At 39.6% G+C, this 18,172-nt stretch overlaps 1 protein-coding gene and 1 long non-coding RNA gene across 2 annotated transcripts; one reads left to right on the top strand and one right to left on the bottom strand.

The window, feature by feature from the left end:
* Positions 1 to 8: 8 nt before the first annotated feature.
* LOC122143746 (vegetative cell wall protein gp1-like) lies at positions 9 to 2,668 on the bottom strand. Its single transcript, XM_042754345.1, has 5 exons — positions 2,265 to 2,668; positions 1,583 to 1,778; positions 619 to 790; positions 321 to 522; positions 9 to 234 (listed from the first exon to the last, which is right to left on the bottom strand). Exons 2-5 carry the CDS (start codon positions 1,775 to 1,777, stop codon positions 9 to 11), a joined length of 795 nt encoding a protein of 264 aa, XP_042610279.1. The 5' UTR covers position 1,778; positions 2,265 to 2,668.
* Positions 2,669 to 6,198: 3,530 nt separating this feature from the next.
* Positions 6,199 to 9,360, top strand: LOC122143743. The gene is made up of 3 exons (XR_006159340.1): positions 6,199 to 6,403; positions 8,271 to 8,317; positions 9,255 to 9,360. It is a non-coding gene; the product is annotated as an uncharacterized LOC122143743 (long non-coding RNA).
* The last annotated feature ends 8,812 nt before the right edge of the window (positions 9,361 to 18,172 follow it).

Raw genomic sequence — 18,172 nt, forward strand, 5'->3', positions numbered from 1 at the left:
GTTCAAGTTTAATAATTTGCTGGTCTGTTGGGGTAGGCTGGTCTTGTGGGATTAGCTGGTCTAGGGGCAGGGGCTGGTCTTGCTGGGGCTGGTCTTGTGGGATTAGCTGGTCTAGGGACAGGGGCTGGTCTTTCTGGGGCTGGTCTAGGGGCTGATCTTGTGGGATTAGCTGGTCTAGGGGCAGGGGCTGGTCTTGCTGGGGCTGGTCTAGGGGCTGGTCTTTCTGGGGCTGGTCTAGGGGCTGGTCTTGTGGGATTAGCTGGTCTAGGGGCAGGGGCTGGTCTTGCTGGGGCTGGTCTAGGGGCAGGGGCTGGTCTTGCTGGGGCTGGTCTACGGGCTGGTTTTGTGGGATTAGCTGGTCTAGGGGCAGGAGCTGGTCTTTCTGGGGCTGGTCTAGGGGCAGAGGCTGGTCTGGGGGCTGGTCTTGTGGGATTAGCTGGTCTAGGGGCAGGGGCTGGTCTTGGGGTAGGGGTTGGTCTAGGTGGAGGGGCTGGTCTTGCTGGGGCTGGGGCTGGGGCACATCTGTTGTGAAGTTAGCAACAAAAATATAAATTCAGTACACATTGTCAAAGAAATCAACGACAAACACTAATGAACTATACATAAAACTTATCTTACCATCCAGTTTGATTATGAAGTCATATGCCCTCTTCATGCTGGTTAAGAAACGTGTGTTGTTTTGCGTCGGTGGCAGATGCGTGACTACATCTGCCATCAACTTGCCTGTGCCCTTGTGCCTCTGGCTGATAAATAATATGGGCATATAGCCCAAGGCAGAAAGTTTTTGGACCTGAAATGAAACAAAGTAATTAACACATTTCCAATATATTATGTTGCTAAATTACTACATATATGGCAGTCCATCTACTATTTAAAGACCTAATCTGGCAAAGAATATTTGTTAAGTATGTGATGATTAAAGACATATTGTAAAATTAATACACAGAAATATTGATTCATGAGTATTTCTTAAATTGCAACTGTCTGTACTCAATTTTGTTTGAAAATAATTAATCAGATGTTGTGACAGTAATGAAGATGGCGTCTACTCCACACTGACTTTGAATCAGAAACAGAGGGCAGTTTACTTGGTGTATAAACTAGGTACTACTTGATTCATAGTTCATAGTACACAAGTATTTTAAGATAAGTGTAGTCTAGAATATTGCCTACTTATGTACATACACCAATGCATATTCAAGATTTTTTTTCACAACAGAAGTACACCTGCATAGAATGAAAATATTGAAAATATTTACATATTGTGTATGGGGAGCTTTTTGGCAAACTGTTTATCAGAGCAACTTGCATGTGATGTACATTTATTACTTGAGCGTCATGTGTGCTGCAAAAGCAATTTAATAGGGATGTATGGTGTGGTTTTTAAAGCGATTGTCTGTCTAAAATTTCATACTGACAAGATGTGCCAACTTCCAACATCCAGGCACGCATGTGAAGCCTGGTACACAGCACACAGCATGGCTGCTATGTCCATCAACAAACATGGTACCAAATACTGTATGTTCTTTGGGCTTAATATTGATTACTACTCAATTAATGAAGCATGAGCATTTTTACTTACAGCTATTTGGGCAGAGGCCACCACCCGAGATGCATTTTTGTTTTTGACGACCCTCTGGCCCCAGTCATCATTAATTTTTGCAGTTTTTAATAACCGCTTGCTTGGCAGTGTGGCAAAACAAGCACTGCATGTTTTGCGGTTGGCCTGCTGACGGACTTGGCAGCTTGGGCAAGGCCTGAATTTTGGCTTTGTCATTCTGAAATGTACACACATACAAAAAATATAAATATTAAATATCATACAGGGATCCGAACACACATAAGTACAAGAAAGACAGAGCTAGTCAATCTTTTAGCATGTGTCATACAGCAGTAGGTTATGCTTAACGTATCACTTTTCTAACATTATCAAAGGTAATACTAGATCTGGATGTTTGCAAGCTGGCAAATTATTGAAGTGCAGAAAAATCCTGAAACATAAAGTCGCCAAGCGAGCTGTTTGCTTTCCTGTAGTCATAAACCATCTTTGAATACTGGCATTCCTCACAAAACTTAAGTTTGATTTACTTAGACTTCATGCCAACAGCAATCTTATCTTATAGGTTGGCCTATATTGTGCAGACTCCTGCAAATTTCATTTGGTGCAATAACCAGGTATTATATGCCAGTCTCTATCCATTAAATTGGTATATTGTGCGCTTAAAACAACACCAACAAATGAATCTATATTCTTTGATCCCGACCTTTACACTTTCAGTTAATTACAATGAGTGAAGAAGAGGCAGCAACCCAGGTCCTCCGTCCCTCTAAAAAGCAACCACCACTCAGATGGTAGGGGAGAGAGAGAGGGAGAGAGGGATGGAAAGAGAGTGAGAGAAAGAGAGAGAGAGAGAGAGAGAGAGAGAGGGAGAGAGGGATGGAGAGAGAGTGTGTGAGAGAGAGAGAGAGAGAGACTGAGATAACAAGACAATAAACAATACAAATAAGACAATAAACAAAACAAATGTGGCTCTTAAAAGTGCCTTTTTTGATGTAATGAGGTGCTGTTTTTTTTAAAGGGACAGGGATTAAGGAACCTGCAGAGAAAGAGAAGAACAAATAAAAAAATAATAGATCACCAAACTACATATTACAATATGAATATCTACTAGGGCTAAGAAGTTAAGTAAATGCTGCTTTTGTTCATTCATGCAATCACAATATCATATAAAAATTAATGATTTTAAAAAGAAGTCATTGTGTGAGCAAGGGTTCTATCATGATATTTTGAACACATCCTGGTTCTGCCTTAATTCAAATGGATAAACAATCAGGAATAACATGATCAGGGTTCTAGTTTGGTGATCTATTATTTTTTTATTTGTTCTTCTCTTTCTCTGCAGGTTCCTTAATCCCTGTCCTTTTAAAAAAACAGCACCTCATTACATCGGGAAAAAAAAGGCACTTTTAAGAGCCACATTTGTTTTGTTTATTGTCTTATTTGTATTGTTTATTGTCTTGTTATCTCTCTCTCTCTCTCTCTCTCTCTCTCACACACACTCTCTCTCTATCCTCTCTCTCCTCTCTCTCTCTCTCTCTCTCTCTCTCTCTCTCACTCTCTCTCCATCCCCTCTCTCCCTCTCTCTCTCCCCTACCATCTGAGTGGTGGTTGCTTTTTAGAGGGACGGAGGACCTGGGTTGCTGCCTCTTCTTCACTCATTGTAATTAACTGAAAGTGTAAAGGTCGGGATCAAAGAATATAGATTCATTTGTTGGTGTTGTTTTTAAGCGCACAATATACCAATTTAATGGATAGAGACTGGCATATAATACCTGGTTATTGCACCAAATGAAATTTGCAGGAGTCTGCACAATATAGGCCAACCTATAAGATAAAATTGCTGTTGGCATGAAGTCTAAGTAAATCAAACTTGAGTTTTGTGAGGAATGCCAGTATTCAAAGATGGTTTATGACTACAGGAAAAGCAAACAGCTCGCTTGGCGACTTTATGTTTCAGGATATTTTTCTGCACTTCAATAATTTGCCAGCTTGCAAACATCCAGATCTAGTATTACCTTTGATAATGTTAGAAAAGTGATACGTTAAGCATAACCTGCTGCTGTATGACACATGCTAAAAGATTGACTAGCTCTGTCTTTCTTGTACTTATGTGTGTTCGGATCCCTGTATGATATTTAATATTTATATTTTTTGTATGTGTGTACACTTCAGAATGACAAAGCCAAAATTCAGGCCTTGCCCAAGCTGCCAAGTCCGTCAGCAGGCCAACCGCAAAACATGCAGTGCTTGTTTTGCCACACTGCCAAGCAAGCGGTTATTAAAAACTGCAAAAATTAATGATGAATGGGGCCAGAGGGTCGTCAAAAACAAAAAATGCATCTCGGGTGGTGGCCTCTGCCCAAATAGCTGTAAGTAAAAATGCTCATGCTTCATTAATTGAGTGGTAATCAATATTAAGCCCAAAGAACATACAGTATTTGGTACCATGTTTGTTGATGGACATAGCAGCCATGCTGTGTGCTGTGTACCAGGCTTCACATGCGTGCCTGGATGTTGGAAGTTGGCACATCTTGTCAGTATGAAATTTTAGACAGACAATCGCTTTAAAAACCACACCATACATCCCTATTAAATTGCTTTTGCAGCACACATGACGCTCAAGTAATAAATGTACATCACATGCAAGTTGCTCTGATAAACAGTTTGCCAAAAAGCTCCCCATACACAATATGTAAATATTTTCAATATTTTCATTCTATGCAGGTGTACTTCTGTTGTGAAAAAAAATCTTGAATATGCATTGGTGTATGTACATAAGTAGGCAATATTCTAGACTACACTTATCTTAAAATACTTGTGTACTATGAACTATGAATCAAGTAGTACCTAGTTTATACACCAAGTAAACTGCCCTCTGTTTCTGATTCAAAGTCAGTGTGGAGTAGACGCCATCTTCATTACTGTCACAACATCTGATTAATTATTTTCAAACAAAATTGAGTACAGACAGTTGCAATTTAAGAAATACTCATGAATCAATATTTCTGTGTATTAATTTTACAATATGTCTTTAATCATCACATACTTAACAAATATTCTTTGCCAGATTAGGTCTTTAAATAGTAGATGGACTGCCATATATGTAGTAATTTAGCAACATAATATATTGGAAATGTGTTAATTACTTTGTTTCATTTCAGGTCCAAAAACTTTCTGCCTTGGGCTATATGCCCATATTATTTATCAGCCAGAGGCACAAGGGCACAGGCAAGTTGATGGCAGATGTAGTCACGCATGTGCCACCGACGCAAAACAACACACGTTTCTTAACCAGCATGAAGAGGGTCATATGACTTCATAATCAAACTGGATGGTAAGATAAGTTTTATGTATAGTTTCATTAGTGGTTGTCGTTGATTTCTTTGACAATGTGTACTGAATTTATATTTTTGCTAACTTCACAACAGATGTGCCCCAGCCCCAGCCCCAGCAAGACCAGCCCCTCCACCTAGACCAACCCCTACCCCAAGACCAGCCCCCTGCCCCTAGACCAGCTAATCCCACAAGACCAGCCCCCCCCAGACCAGCCTCTGCCCCTAGACCAGCCCCAGAAAGACCAGCTCCTGCCCCCTAGACCAGCTAATCCCACAAAACCAGCCCCGTAGACCAGCCCCAGCAAGACCAGCCCCTGCCCCTAGACCAGCCCCAGCAAGACCAGCCCCTGCCCCTAGACCAGCTAATCCCACAAGACCAGCCCCTAGACTAGCCCCAGAAAGACCAGCCCCTAGACCAGCCCCCAGCAAGACCAGCCCCTGCCCCTAGACCAGCTAATCCCACAAGATCAGCCCCTAGACCAGCCCCAGAAAGACCAGCCCCTGTCCCTAGACCAGCTAATCCCACAAGACCAGCCCCGGCAAGACCAGCCCCTGCCCCTAGACCAGCTAATCCCACAAGACCAGCCTACCCCAACAGACCAGCAAATTATTAAACTTGAACTATTTACGATCGACTCACAGGCTCAGCAGCATGTGGAGCCTCTACCACCCAGGAAAAGACAAAGTAAGTAATCTTGCATTGCACCACATCTGTAAATTTGTCCTATGTTTTTTTTGCAATCAGTGCACAATATAAAACAAGTTACACATGGTGAATTTCACCTCTTTTAATTAATTAAGCCACTCCTCCAAGATACTGAATATACAATTCTCAACCTTTTTCCCTTGCATCTTAAGCCCCACTATCCACCCCGCGCCTACCATCCACCCCAGGCCAAGGCAGACGAGCCCCACCATCCATCCAACCTCAACTAAAGAAAAGACAAAGTAAGTAATCTTGCCTTGCACCCCATCTGTAAATTGGTCCCATGGTTTTGTAATCATTGTATTAATATAAAATAAGTTAACCAATGTGAATTTCACCCCCTTCTATTAATTAAGCCACTTCCCCAAGATACTGAATATATAATTCTTAATCTTTTCCCCTTGCACCCTAAGCCACAGGTAAGGAGCCACACAAGCCCCACCCTCTACCCTGGCCAAAAAGAAGAAAACAAAAGCAAGTAGACATTCTTTGCACCCCATGTGTATATTTGTTTCTATTCTTTGCACCCCATGTGTATATCAGCAGCCATGTGTTGGGTGTAAATGTGTTTTTTGCATGTAGCCCCCTTTAATTGGACCAAACTCAGGGTGTATTCACACTTGGTCTTTTTCAGCCCTCAAAGTGAACTAAGAACAGTGACTCATATATGAACACCTCAAGCAAACTCAGACCCATTTGAAATGAACCAAACTTTTTTTTGCCTTTGTCATTTAAGGTTGCAAATGCAGTCGACAGACAATTTATCCATACGATAAAATATTGGGAAGACGGATGAATGGGGTAAGATGTAGAACCATATTTTCCATTAGGCTGTCTGATTATCTCTTGACTCATGTCTGTCTCATCTTTCAATCCACATGTGACAAAACAGTAACACTGAGCAGTAGGTATCAAACTTTTTCAACTATCAACCCTCTCACAAGTGCTACCCCTTAGGAAAAAAAAGTATACTTCAAGTTATTTTATGAAGTATACTTAAGTAATGTTCAAGTATATTTTTTTAAGTATACTTTATGGAGTAAGTACTACTAGTATCAATGTGTACTATTTCAATACTGCTTGGGGCTAGAATTGGCCCACTTTTAGTATAAAAGTATATGTTTAAGTGTACTAAAAGTGTAAACTTTAAGTACACAACTAGGTTTCTCATTTTTAATGCATCTTTACTACAAGTGAACTTATAAGTATACTAGTAGTTTACTATTTTAATACAAGTAGTACATTTTTTAGTTAGGAAAGTACACACTGAAGTGTACTCTCAGTAAACTGCTAGTTTAGTAGTTTATACTGCAAATACTTGTAAGTTTTCTTTAAGTGAACATAACATTATACTATTTATATATTATTTTGCACTTGCAGTATACTACTATGTTCAAATGTAGATATTTTTTATACTTGAAAAATACATTTAACTGTACTTTAATTTTAATGACATTTTATTAGCTTCATGCTTTCTTTTTTATCAACACTTGTCGGTTATTTTCATAAAGGCAACATTTTAAACAAAGAAGCTGAGAAAATCACATTTTTGTCAAAGACTGCGCCTTGATCAGATTCAGAACGGTGATCAAAACACAGATGGAGTAGATCAAGTCCAACAACCCCAAAGCTTCACAGTCGTTTTCTCTTCATGTGTTACGCTTCATTTCATTTGGTAATATTAAGCAGTTTTTGAATTACAAGCTGTTTAATATTTGATGATCACGTTATTTTACATTTGCGTGAGTAATCTACTATCACTTGGTTCAGCTTCTTCTCTTCTTCTGTGTTTTGAGTTTCTGTACTAGGAGATGTGTCATAGCGCATCCTACCGTATAACAGTGAAAACATGGATAGCTGGAAAATTCAGTCAATGGTGGGGAAAGAGTAAAGTAGAATTAAAGTAAATTCCGATGTACCGATGCCAGTGGACTAGCCTAGACAAATTTCAGATATGCAGAATTAGAAACATAGCTGTTTTATATCAATATTCTAAACAATATTTTCACAAGTTTCATAAGACTGTATATGAAACTATGTAAAAAAAAGTTTATTTAATAGGCTACTCGATCAAAACCGTTTGAATACTTTGAATACTTAATTATACTTTTAAGTATATCTCAATCAAAAGATAGAGTACAAGTAAAGGCCAAATATAATTGGACTTTTCTCTCAGTATAAGTCAAGTACACTTAAGTGTAATTAATTGTATTTCTACGAAGTACATAAAGTATGTTTTTGAGAATTATAAAATTTAGACTTAAAGTATACTTTCTTATTGTTTGTTTAAAATAAGTATACTAATAGAAAACTTGAATTAAATTCTTTTTCGTAAGGGACATACTGTAAATCCTAAACAAAAACAACAATTGCAAATGGAGTGCAAGATATTCTTATTTTTTATTGAGCTTTCAAAAAATACATAAGTACTATTGTCAACTAAATGATGTTCCAAGTAAGAACGCCAGAATAGAGAGCTAAGTAAAAACATTATTTGAATGGTAAAATCATTACAGTTCACTAACCTCACTAAAGTGTGTGTGTCTGATTAAGTGTGTGTGTGTGTGTGTGTGTGTGTGTGTGTGTGTGTGTGTGTGTGTGTGTGTGTGTGTGTGTGTGTGTGTGTGTGTGTGTGTGTGTGTGTGTGTGTGTGTGTTTGTGTGTGCAGGGGAAGGCAGCAGAGGTCAAAGTGCACTGGCTACCTTGCTCTTCCTGGTAAGTGATGGCTGATGTAATTTAATCCATAGCTACACACTGTCTTAGCATTTTAAAACCTGGTCCCTTTCAGCCTTCAAAGTGAACTTTGAAGTAAAAGTGAAAGTGGGACTGATAATTGTTTTGGGCACAAGGAACTATCTAAGCATTCTCGGATCCCTTTTAAAGTGAACTGAACTGAGACCGCATGAGAACATGTGCACACCAGCCTTCAAGTAGTCATCTGGCTCAAGTTTGATCATATGACATCTGAAGCAAATACATTCTAACCTGTTTGCCCTATACATTTGCTAATTCTATTTTGTTTATTTGTGTTATTTTATACAGTGTTTGCCAAACAGCAGTTATTTTTACAAAGTGAAACCTCCCATTATGAACCAAATGTAGACCAATTTAAATGGCCTGTGAGGTGGACTGAACCAAAAACAACTCTTGTCTCTTTGTGTTCACATTATGAGTTCACTTAAAGATGATGCAGATCACTTTCTAGTCCACTTCAGCTCTGATGGGGTCTTAAGCCCAATTCATAGTTACATGTAGATGCGACGCAGATGCCTTTGTTGTGCCATTGCATCTTTGCTGACCCCCTCTGCGGCCGACATAGAGGCCTTTAACCACATCATTTCTGTGCCCATCCCGTTGTGGTGAGTATTTGCATAGCGACACGGTTAACCCGATGCAGAACTTCAAAGTGTTGACTGTAGGGATGACTGTGTCCAAGCGACTGAGTCCAGTACTTTTCACATGGAACAAAATGACTGCTGCTTGACAAACGCCATATAAAATAAACCAAAAGAAATTATCCAACAGAAGAAGGGTAAACCTTTATTTTTCAGCTTCAGATGACATATCTTCAAACTTGAGCCAGAAGACTAGTTGTGAGCTGTAGGCTGTACTGTATATGCTGTGTGTAAGATGACTTTTGGACTATTTACAGTGGCAGAGTCTGGGAGGACACCTGGGAGCCGGCCAGCAAATTCGCCTGATGACCAATACTGTTGTACTATTTGTTTTGTATATATTTGTCAATAATTAAATTCACCTATTGTTACATTTTATGATTTGTCTGTCAATCAATGACTGCACTGAATAATTAATGTGTCATGACTTTGTGCTGTATTTGGAAAAGTTAAATAGCTGAAAGTTGCATGTAGTGACAGTCAAGTCAAGTCACCTTTATTTATATAGCACTTTTTATAATACAGATTGTTTCAAAGCAGCTTCACAGTGATAACATGAAAATAATACAACAAAGTTTCTTTCTAGAAGAAAATTAAATCCTCGTCCACCTTAAGGCAGATTAGCAAGCCAAACTAAGCAACTAAGCAAGCCAAAACCCAAGGCAACCAGAACAAGTACCAAATTGGCATTATACTAACTGATCATGAAAATTTTAGTTAGTATTGATGGTAATTTTGGAGCAAAGTAAATGGGCTCCTATCCATGGTGACAGATGCCTCCCGCATTAGGATGTATTACTGAATCCTTTTTTACCTCTGATCGCTAGCACACAACACTTTGTTTTTGTTATCATGGTTGTCTGTTCAGAACAATTATGAGAGTTCTTAAGACATTTCAAACATTCCCAATGAAGAGAAGAGGCACATTTATAAATTTTCATCAATGGTACATGGGTCAGCAATGATTTTTCAGGTCAGGAAAGAACTATGACAAAAAATATGAAAGTGAATTGAAATCAAACAGCGTCTGAAGCGCCACTCAGGCCATTTTTTCATATCCTTTGCCTCATACAAAGACAGATTGGTGTCAAATTTCACAAATAATTTCCTCATCCTCTGTGTCAACAATCAACATACAGTATGTGCATGACATAAGGTGATCAGACTTCAGAGATCAGAAAGACCGGAGACATGAGCCTGAGAAATCGTTAAAGCCAGGAACAATTCCAGCTTGGCCATCAATATAATTTAAAAGTCTAATGTTTTCTTGTCATAAAACCAGGGAGAGGTAGGTTTCCTATGTTTCCCTGACAATAGGGAACGTGCCAGGACACTGAGGACATCAATCTGGTCACCCTGGAATGACCTTGACTGTGGGCGGTTTACTAAGGCCTATGACAGTGGTAGGAAATCTAAGGCCTGGTTGTGCAATGTGGGCCACATGTGGCCTGATGTGCTGTTTAATCTGGCCAATGTCTTCATGATCAAAGGCCTCTGGTCTTAATTTTTTAGGAAAATGTTGCATTATTCATGAAATACACTCAGTCCCCACTTATTCTAACCCTAACCCTAACTCTATCTTTATTCTCCATGCCAAGTATGAGCTCTTATCCTCAGGCATAAGATATAGGGGACCCAAATGTAAACTAAATATGTCTAAACTATAGGCCTAATTTAAACCTACCTCAATTAAAATTTTAAATAATGTTGCTTGAGGCTGCAGCGGTTGTGCAATTGCTTAATGATATAATGCATATAGGGTTGTGTGTAGGTTGAAAGATGAGCAATAGACTGTGGCTTTGATGCGCTTCACTCTGGCTACATATCACTTTGTTTATGTTATTTTTTATTGTAAGTATATGTCGGATGTATGATAAAATAATATGTTAAGTCTTATGTGTGAAGCATTTGAACTCAAGGCAAATATCCCTCTGGGGACAATAAAGGAGGCTATCACCTGCAAAGTGGTCTTCATGATATGTAAAAATTAAAACGTTGTCGTAGGACTATAGCAAGCACATCATTGGAAAGGTCTCAACCTCGACAGTAACATATGTCAGTCTGAAGAGGATACATTACCCTGATTTGAATTATTGACCTCTGCTCTGAACCTTGAACCCAGTACATGTTTGAAGGCTTGCCATTTAGCAACAGAAGGTGCCACACACAAAGGACCTGCTGTTATAGAAAGCTCTGGACCTTAGCTGTCATGCAGATATGGTCTCCAATGTTTAACCACTGTAAACACTGTCAAATATGGTAATAAGCTATTTTGACCTATTTAACTATTCAATTTTTAAAATCTGTTGACATCAGTGTGTTCCCCATCCCAAAAACAGGGTATATCCAAAATTCTACACTGCCAACTTCTACTTATGAGAAATATACCACTACATTTTAAAACTACAACTTCCACTAGAGACACACCACAGAACAGTTACAAAGCTAGTGTTACTTGTAGTTCTTCCGGGCTGGGTGGGTGGACTGCTGTCTGCTGTGAATGGGCTTCAACTACACTCAAAAAGTTCAAAACTGAGCAAAGTGTTGTTGCTGGTGACAAAACCACTGATTAAATATGTACATTGAAGCTATACTGGCGTTAAAGACCCCCTGACCTGCATTGTGGGATAGGGGATTCGCATGTGACCCACTCGGCCCACATTGTAGTGTTCTGTCTTACAGCATACTGTAATGTTTCACCAATAATAAGACTGAAATTATATTATTAAAATAATGTAATGAATACCATGATAACATCCAAATAAATGTTGATAGATGTAGCATTGTAGTTTTAAAAATATCAATAAACAAAGCAATCCAGCTTCCCTGGCAATAAGACAGAAATAATAACATTAAAAGAAATACATATAAACCATATGATCTCGTGAATAAATGTTATCTGTGTATCCATGTAAGATGTCTCTAGTAGATGGAGGAAACTGTCATGATGAAATGTCTTCTTCCCCCTAGTACAGACACTGTAGGCTACTTAAGACGACACACCACATTTTAGGCATTTATTAGCTTATACAACCACAAAAACAACACACAGCTCAGACACATAACAAAAATCACAAATGTAAAAAGTGAAGAGCATGTCAAGTGATTACAAAGGCCTGGTAGGGACTGACCCTGTGATACATGATGGGCAACTATAGAGTGATTTGCAGTGGTGGTAGTGCAAAAGTAAACAGTGCAGGGATTTAATCAGTGCAAAGCTGTGCATGTTTAATATGACTATGGGAAAAAAGAGTCTGAGCATAATAGTATTGCTTAACAAAAACAATACAAAGAAGTTAAAATAGATAGAAAAAACAGAAACTTAAATATATATATAAAAAAGAAAAGATATATACAAGCCAACAGGGGTAAATGTTGAAACCACAGTTCAGAATGTGTAGAGGGGCTAATGTAGCCTGTAAGACAGTCAAATGGATAGTGGATACTAGACAATAGACAAAGCGATGTAATGGTTGGCGCAGGGTGAGACTCATGCTGAAAAGTCAATTTCTCCCCTAACCTTTTCTGTGACATTGAGTTGCTGGTATGCCCTGGGGACAAAGGACCTCCTCAATGTTGAGCATGACAGAAGACTGCTACTGCAAATTATCCTCAGTTTGTTAAATGATTAACTCCAGCTCCATGCCAAACACAGAGCCAGCTTTCCTTAACAACCTGTCCCAGCGGCCCTCTTCTTTAATGCTGCCTCCCCAGCACACAACAGCATAAAAAAGGACTCTGGCCATGTTTAATCTTGCTCAGAGTCACTATTGGTATGGTATTCTTCAGAATCACTATCAAAGTTAATTTCTGTTTCAGTCAGAACTTGAACATAATATTTCTTTGCATGCTTTGCCAGGCTGTTGCTTGCTTCTTGTTCTTCATCGTCAAGCTTTGTAGACCTCGGATACCATCTTGAAGCAGGCCCCAAGTCTCACCTACATGTTAAAACATATTGAGCCTTTATTAATTAAAAACATTCAGAAATATTGTAATGTATGCCAAGTATAACAAATACATACCTGATGTCACATTAGAAAGCTTGGATGACATCTGCTTCAGGGTGTCTGCACGGGAGCAAAGAGACTTCCAATGCTTGTTCATCTCTGCAATAAGACTCTTCTCCTCCTCAAGTCTCCTTACTGCCATCACAATGTCGAATGCCTTCCTCTTTGTCCTTAGATCAACAGAGTCTGGAATACATAGATGAAACATAAGTCAGTTGTATTTGAGATTAGTATTTAGAGATTTTCAGGGGTTAAAATCGAGGCATGACAGATTTTGTCCCACTATGTGACAATGGAATTGTGTACATACCACCGTGTGTAAGCTGCCATGGCCAAACAATCTCGTCAGATAGAATGGTGTCCAATGACAGTTTTTCTGCATTAGGAACCAAGGTGTTGTACTTTTCCACTACAGAATTTAAGATTTTTTTTTCCCTCCCTGATCTTTCGGCGGATTCGGGCACGTCCTTTGCATCGTCACTATCCTTGTAAAGACGCTGGGACCTCCTCTTAACACTTGCCACCAGCTCCTCAATTCGGCTGGCAACAGCGGCAACATCAGCATCATTTGGGGATGTTGTTGCTGAGAGGAAGAAATTAAGAGATAAGAAATATGCTTCTTGATTCCATGAAAAAATATTATTTCTGGTGTATGAGCAAAATAAAGCCTCAACAATCTTTTCATATTTATCTGTAACTGAGAGGCTACACTTGTAGCTAAGGTTGAGTATAGTTAGGTTCTTTATTGTCCCCATAGGGATAATCTTGTCCACACGTCATCGGCAATCAGAGTATGTGCTCTTTGACTACGATTACAATGAGCCTCTTTGGAATTGCAGCCAAAATAAGTCAGAAGTGATACATCAAGCACCATATCAAACAGTATAAAACAGTATATCCTACCTTCTGCCCACTCATTGATATCAGTGATCCACCTCTCCAGTTGATTGTCTGAGACGTCCATTTCCGTTTTCATGGCCTCCAGGTTATGCAACTGGCATTGCAGGGCTATTGTGGCCTTCAAACATAAATGACAATGAGGAAAACGCCTACCACTTTGACTATTGTTGATAAGGATTGTGAAGTACCTTCACTATTAGAAAACCACATACAACACTAATTAAATATACAGTATATTCGTATATACGTGGACTATCAATATATGTGGTATGAACATGTAATATTTTATATCAAGACACTAAAAAATACAATTGACACTACACATGCAACCATCCGTATATTTAATATATATTAAAGAATATCTGGGCAAGTGTTCTCTATATTTTTGTGATATATGCCATTTATTTGCTTTATTTTACAATATCGCTATGCATTTTGCATAAGGGAAAACTGGTGTCTTTACCTTCCGATATCGGCGGGCAAGGGTAGAAGCCAAGTTGTCAAACTTTTGTTGGTTCCAGCGCATGGCCATGATCGTCAGCATGTCTATGCGTCCTGCAAAAATAAAAAATATGAGATTATCACCCTTCTTTCCAGTAGCAGTAGGAGAAGAAACTGTGCAGACTTGAATCACAAACTTTTCAGAGATAATAACTTACAGTACAGTACTATGGTACTAATCTGCTGTCTTGTGCCATTTGATTACTGTCCCATGAAAGGGTTAGGTAAATCGCACAGGATAGTGAAGAAATAGCATGACACAGTGGCGCAGGACAGTATTTAAATGGTATGGAGCACTATGGCAGGACAGTAGGTGAATGGTACTTGGATGTGTTTTTTTTATATCGCACTGCCCTTCCTTATTATCCTCACGTCAAATAAAATAGGATGATGTTATTGTAATCGATCCATCCATTTGTGTTTAATATATTCTGATCTTTATATTTTCAGAGTCAGCATGTATGCATAAGTGGCTCACCCATGTCATCAGGATCAAAATTTACTGGTTACCTTACCTGCTTTTGACATGTGCTTTGTCGTAACAGCAATCCTCGAGAGGAAGGCGTTGCACTGCTCCACCTCTTCCCCAAGAGTCGAACCAGCCCCCTCCTGATATGCTCCACTCCATTTTACCTTTAAAAAAGAAAACAAAAAAAACTAAACCTAAATGGCAACAATCTTATGCAGGATTTTAGGGAAAGAAAATGTCATGGACAATAATTTTTTCTTACCTCACATTTGAAATCATGAGCTTTGGCATGAAAAACAGAAAGAAATGGCCTCATGGTGAGGAGATCCTCAAGCTCAGGGCATTTCTCTGTCACTCTCTGGAGGTAAGGCCAGTACTTGCATGCCACATCCATTGCAAAAAATTTAACTGGCTTACAGGCCATTTGCTTTTGGAGGTACAGGGGGTAGGCAAAAATCTCCCCCCTGAACATATTGAGGGCACGAAGGAGAACCCCATGACGACATACAGCGAGTTCCAGGCCCTCCTCGTCTGTTTTTCCTGAGGACTTCTGAGAAGTTTCACGCGCCGCTGACCATTGCCCTCCACAGACACCTCTTCCAGAGACCTAAAACATGGAAGATGTTTAACAGTCCAAACTTGTTCAAACAAAGTCCTCTGTAGGATGTGGTGTTTTATAGGTAAATATAGAGAAGTTGTGCAAGTTTACATGACTGGTTGAGGTATGGACATAGTCCACGAATCTTGCGACATCATCATCATTTGCGATGAACACGCCATCAAAGATGGCTTTTTCCTCCGATCTAAATATAAGAGATACATATTAACTTTAAATATTCATATGATTTTCAATTCACAGCAGTTACTTTCAAAGTAATGGACCGTCAATGCACACACAGTACCTTGCTGCACTCTTGAATCTGTAGTGCTTACGGTTTCCATCAACGGATACTGCAAGCATGTCTGGGCTGCACGCTGGGCAGTCAAAGTGGTCCTCCTGGCATAATTTGTCCACTTCGAATCGGCCAGCTTCCCACTCCAAGAAGCTTTTCCGGAAGCTGTCTGCTGTGATGTTTCCGCTCTGTTTCAAAGAAGAGTTCAGTAAAAGAGAACAAAAGAGAACAGTAAAACAGATCAAATTAAACAATATACTACACTGAAGTAAAATGTTCTAAATGGATACATTTGGGATGTTTGTACTAACTTCGTAACCACTCCTTAGAATACATATCAAAGGAAATAAACAATGTGTAGACTTCACTCATACACTATACACTGGTGTATTTGGGGGACCTGGCCATTAAAAATACAGGATATTGTTTGACATTCAGTTTAAATCTTTACACAAAGAGGGCTACAACAGCTACAATATTGTTTAGAAGTAAGCCTGTGCAGTGTTTGGGCCATTAATCCAAGGGAACACTTCTGGGATCAGGAAATGATATTGGGGAGAAGATGTCAAAGTCTGTAGCCAATGGAGTAGAAGTTGAGATCTTCAGAATTACCTGTTTTTTTTTTTTTGGAAATGTCTCAGTGCAAACTGCTGATGAGAGAACATGAGTTTATGGTTGTTTATAAAGGGTCTAAATTGAACACAACTTTTTTCCTAAACAGTGCAAATGTTTATGTGTACTATCATCATCATCATCATGCCCTCATAGTATTATTTATGGAGTTGCGCAATTATTACCACAAATACTTACACGGCCAAAGCGAACAGTGCGTTGATCCAGCATTCTAAGAAATGCTTGGCTAGACATCTCTGGTGCTGCCATCTTTAGCTCTTCAAAAGAAAAAAGGACATCTGTTGCATACACAGTTGAATAGTGAGAAGTGGCAGGCCAGTAGTCATTACGGATCAGGTCATCCACTCCAGGACTCCAAGTGGCTTCACATGCTTTGCATCTAATCTGAGGCAATCTGAGATCATATCGCCCTGGAAAAAGAAGGAAATATATACACAAAGTTAATTCTGACAGACTAAACTGTGTCATTCTGACAACTGATATGGGAACCTTTGACTAAGGATGGATCAGGAGGATACTTCTACAAACATTTTGTAAGGCACTCTATTGGAAGTCACACATTTGTCAGGCAAATTAACTATCCCCTTTCAAACAAAGGTTAATTGTTTTCCATCACATAGTTGGGCCCAGCCAATCTAATCAACACACAACCTATTGACACCTCTGGATTTCCAGCCATGATAAAGAATATTTCTTGCACAATGTAACATGTATGAATTTAACATGATACGTATATATGTGCATAATTGTGACAAAAAGTGAGAGGGAGTATATACGAGGTGTGATCAGCAAATAGCTGTGGGTGAGATTCAGCAGACACTTCTACAGAAGTGACCCCCACCCAAACCCATAAAGTTCTTCTTACCATTCATTGTAACCACAACTATGGACTGTCCTGCGATGACACTGGACGATACTCGTAGACAACCGCATATTGTCTCTGGCATCTCCAAAGGTAGTTCTGGGAGATGCGCTCAGCGCGGAGCACAATACACTTTGCAGGGCTTACGATCCTGGGCTGAGCTGTTTCCATACCATGATGAGATGCACTGAGTCAATATACTTTCTATAGCCCGATATATAGAACGTTTTCAGGATTCTAGGGGAAACCTTGAATTGTTCTCAGGCGTCTCAGATGGTATAGTCATTGTCTGGCTTTTTTAACTTGAAGCTTGAATGTGCTCTACCTTAGTCCCAAAATCATGTCCTCGGAAATGTGTACGGCCAAGGTATTTAGAAGATTGCTCACTTCTCCAATGGGGTCCTGTTAATGATGAGTGGGGTGTAGATCTGCTGCTGCCTTCCTCCTGAAGTCCACAACCAGCTCCTGGGGGGGTTGCTGACATTCAGAAAGAGACCGTTGTTTGGCAGCAATGATGTCAGACATTTACATTTACATGTACTCAGGGTGATGAGCGTGGAGGTGGTTGGACCCACCCTCACTACCTGAGGTCTGCATGATAGAAAATCAAGAACCCAGAGAGTGGGGCATTCAGTCGAGGTTTCTAAGCTGGAGACCAGATTGTGGGGACTATAGTGTTGAAGGCTGAGCTATAATCTATAAACAAGCAGCCTCAAATAGTTCCCTTTATTGCTGTCAGTGTGGGTGAGAGTGGCGATGCAGGAGATGGGACCACAGCTTCCTTAGTAGACCTATTAGGGCGATAGGCGAACTGGAGTGGGTCAATGTTGTTAGGGATAGAGGTAGCAGGGATGGTGTTCTTCATAAGCCTCTCAAAAACCTTCATAATTAGTGATGTGGAGTGCCACTG

The sequence above is a fragment of the Cyprinus carpio genome, unplaced genomic scaffold (genome assembly GCF_018340385.1).
Source record: "Cyprinus carpio isolate SPL01 unplaced genomic scaffold, ASM1834038v1 S000006497, whole genome shotgun sequence".
In the NCBI taxonomy this organism is placed as follows: domain Eukaryota; kingdom Metazoa; phylum Chordata; class Actinopteri; order Cypriniformes; family Cyprinidae; genus Cyprinus; species Cyprinus carpio.

Coding starts and splice junctions, on each gene's coding strand:
- LOC122143746 (XM_042754345.1), bottom strand. CDS start 1,777: ATGACAAAGCCAAAATTCAGGCCTTGCCCAAGCTGCCAAGTCCGTCAG. Junction 523..618: donor CTTCATAATCAAACTGGATG/GTAAGATAAGTT, acceptor ACTTCACAACAG/ATGTGCCCCAGCCCCAGCCC. Junction 235..320: donor CAGCCCGTAGACCAGCCCCA/GCAAGACCAGCC, acceptor ACCAGCCCCTAG/ACCAGCCCCAGAAAGACCAG.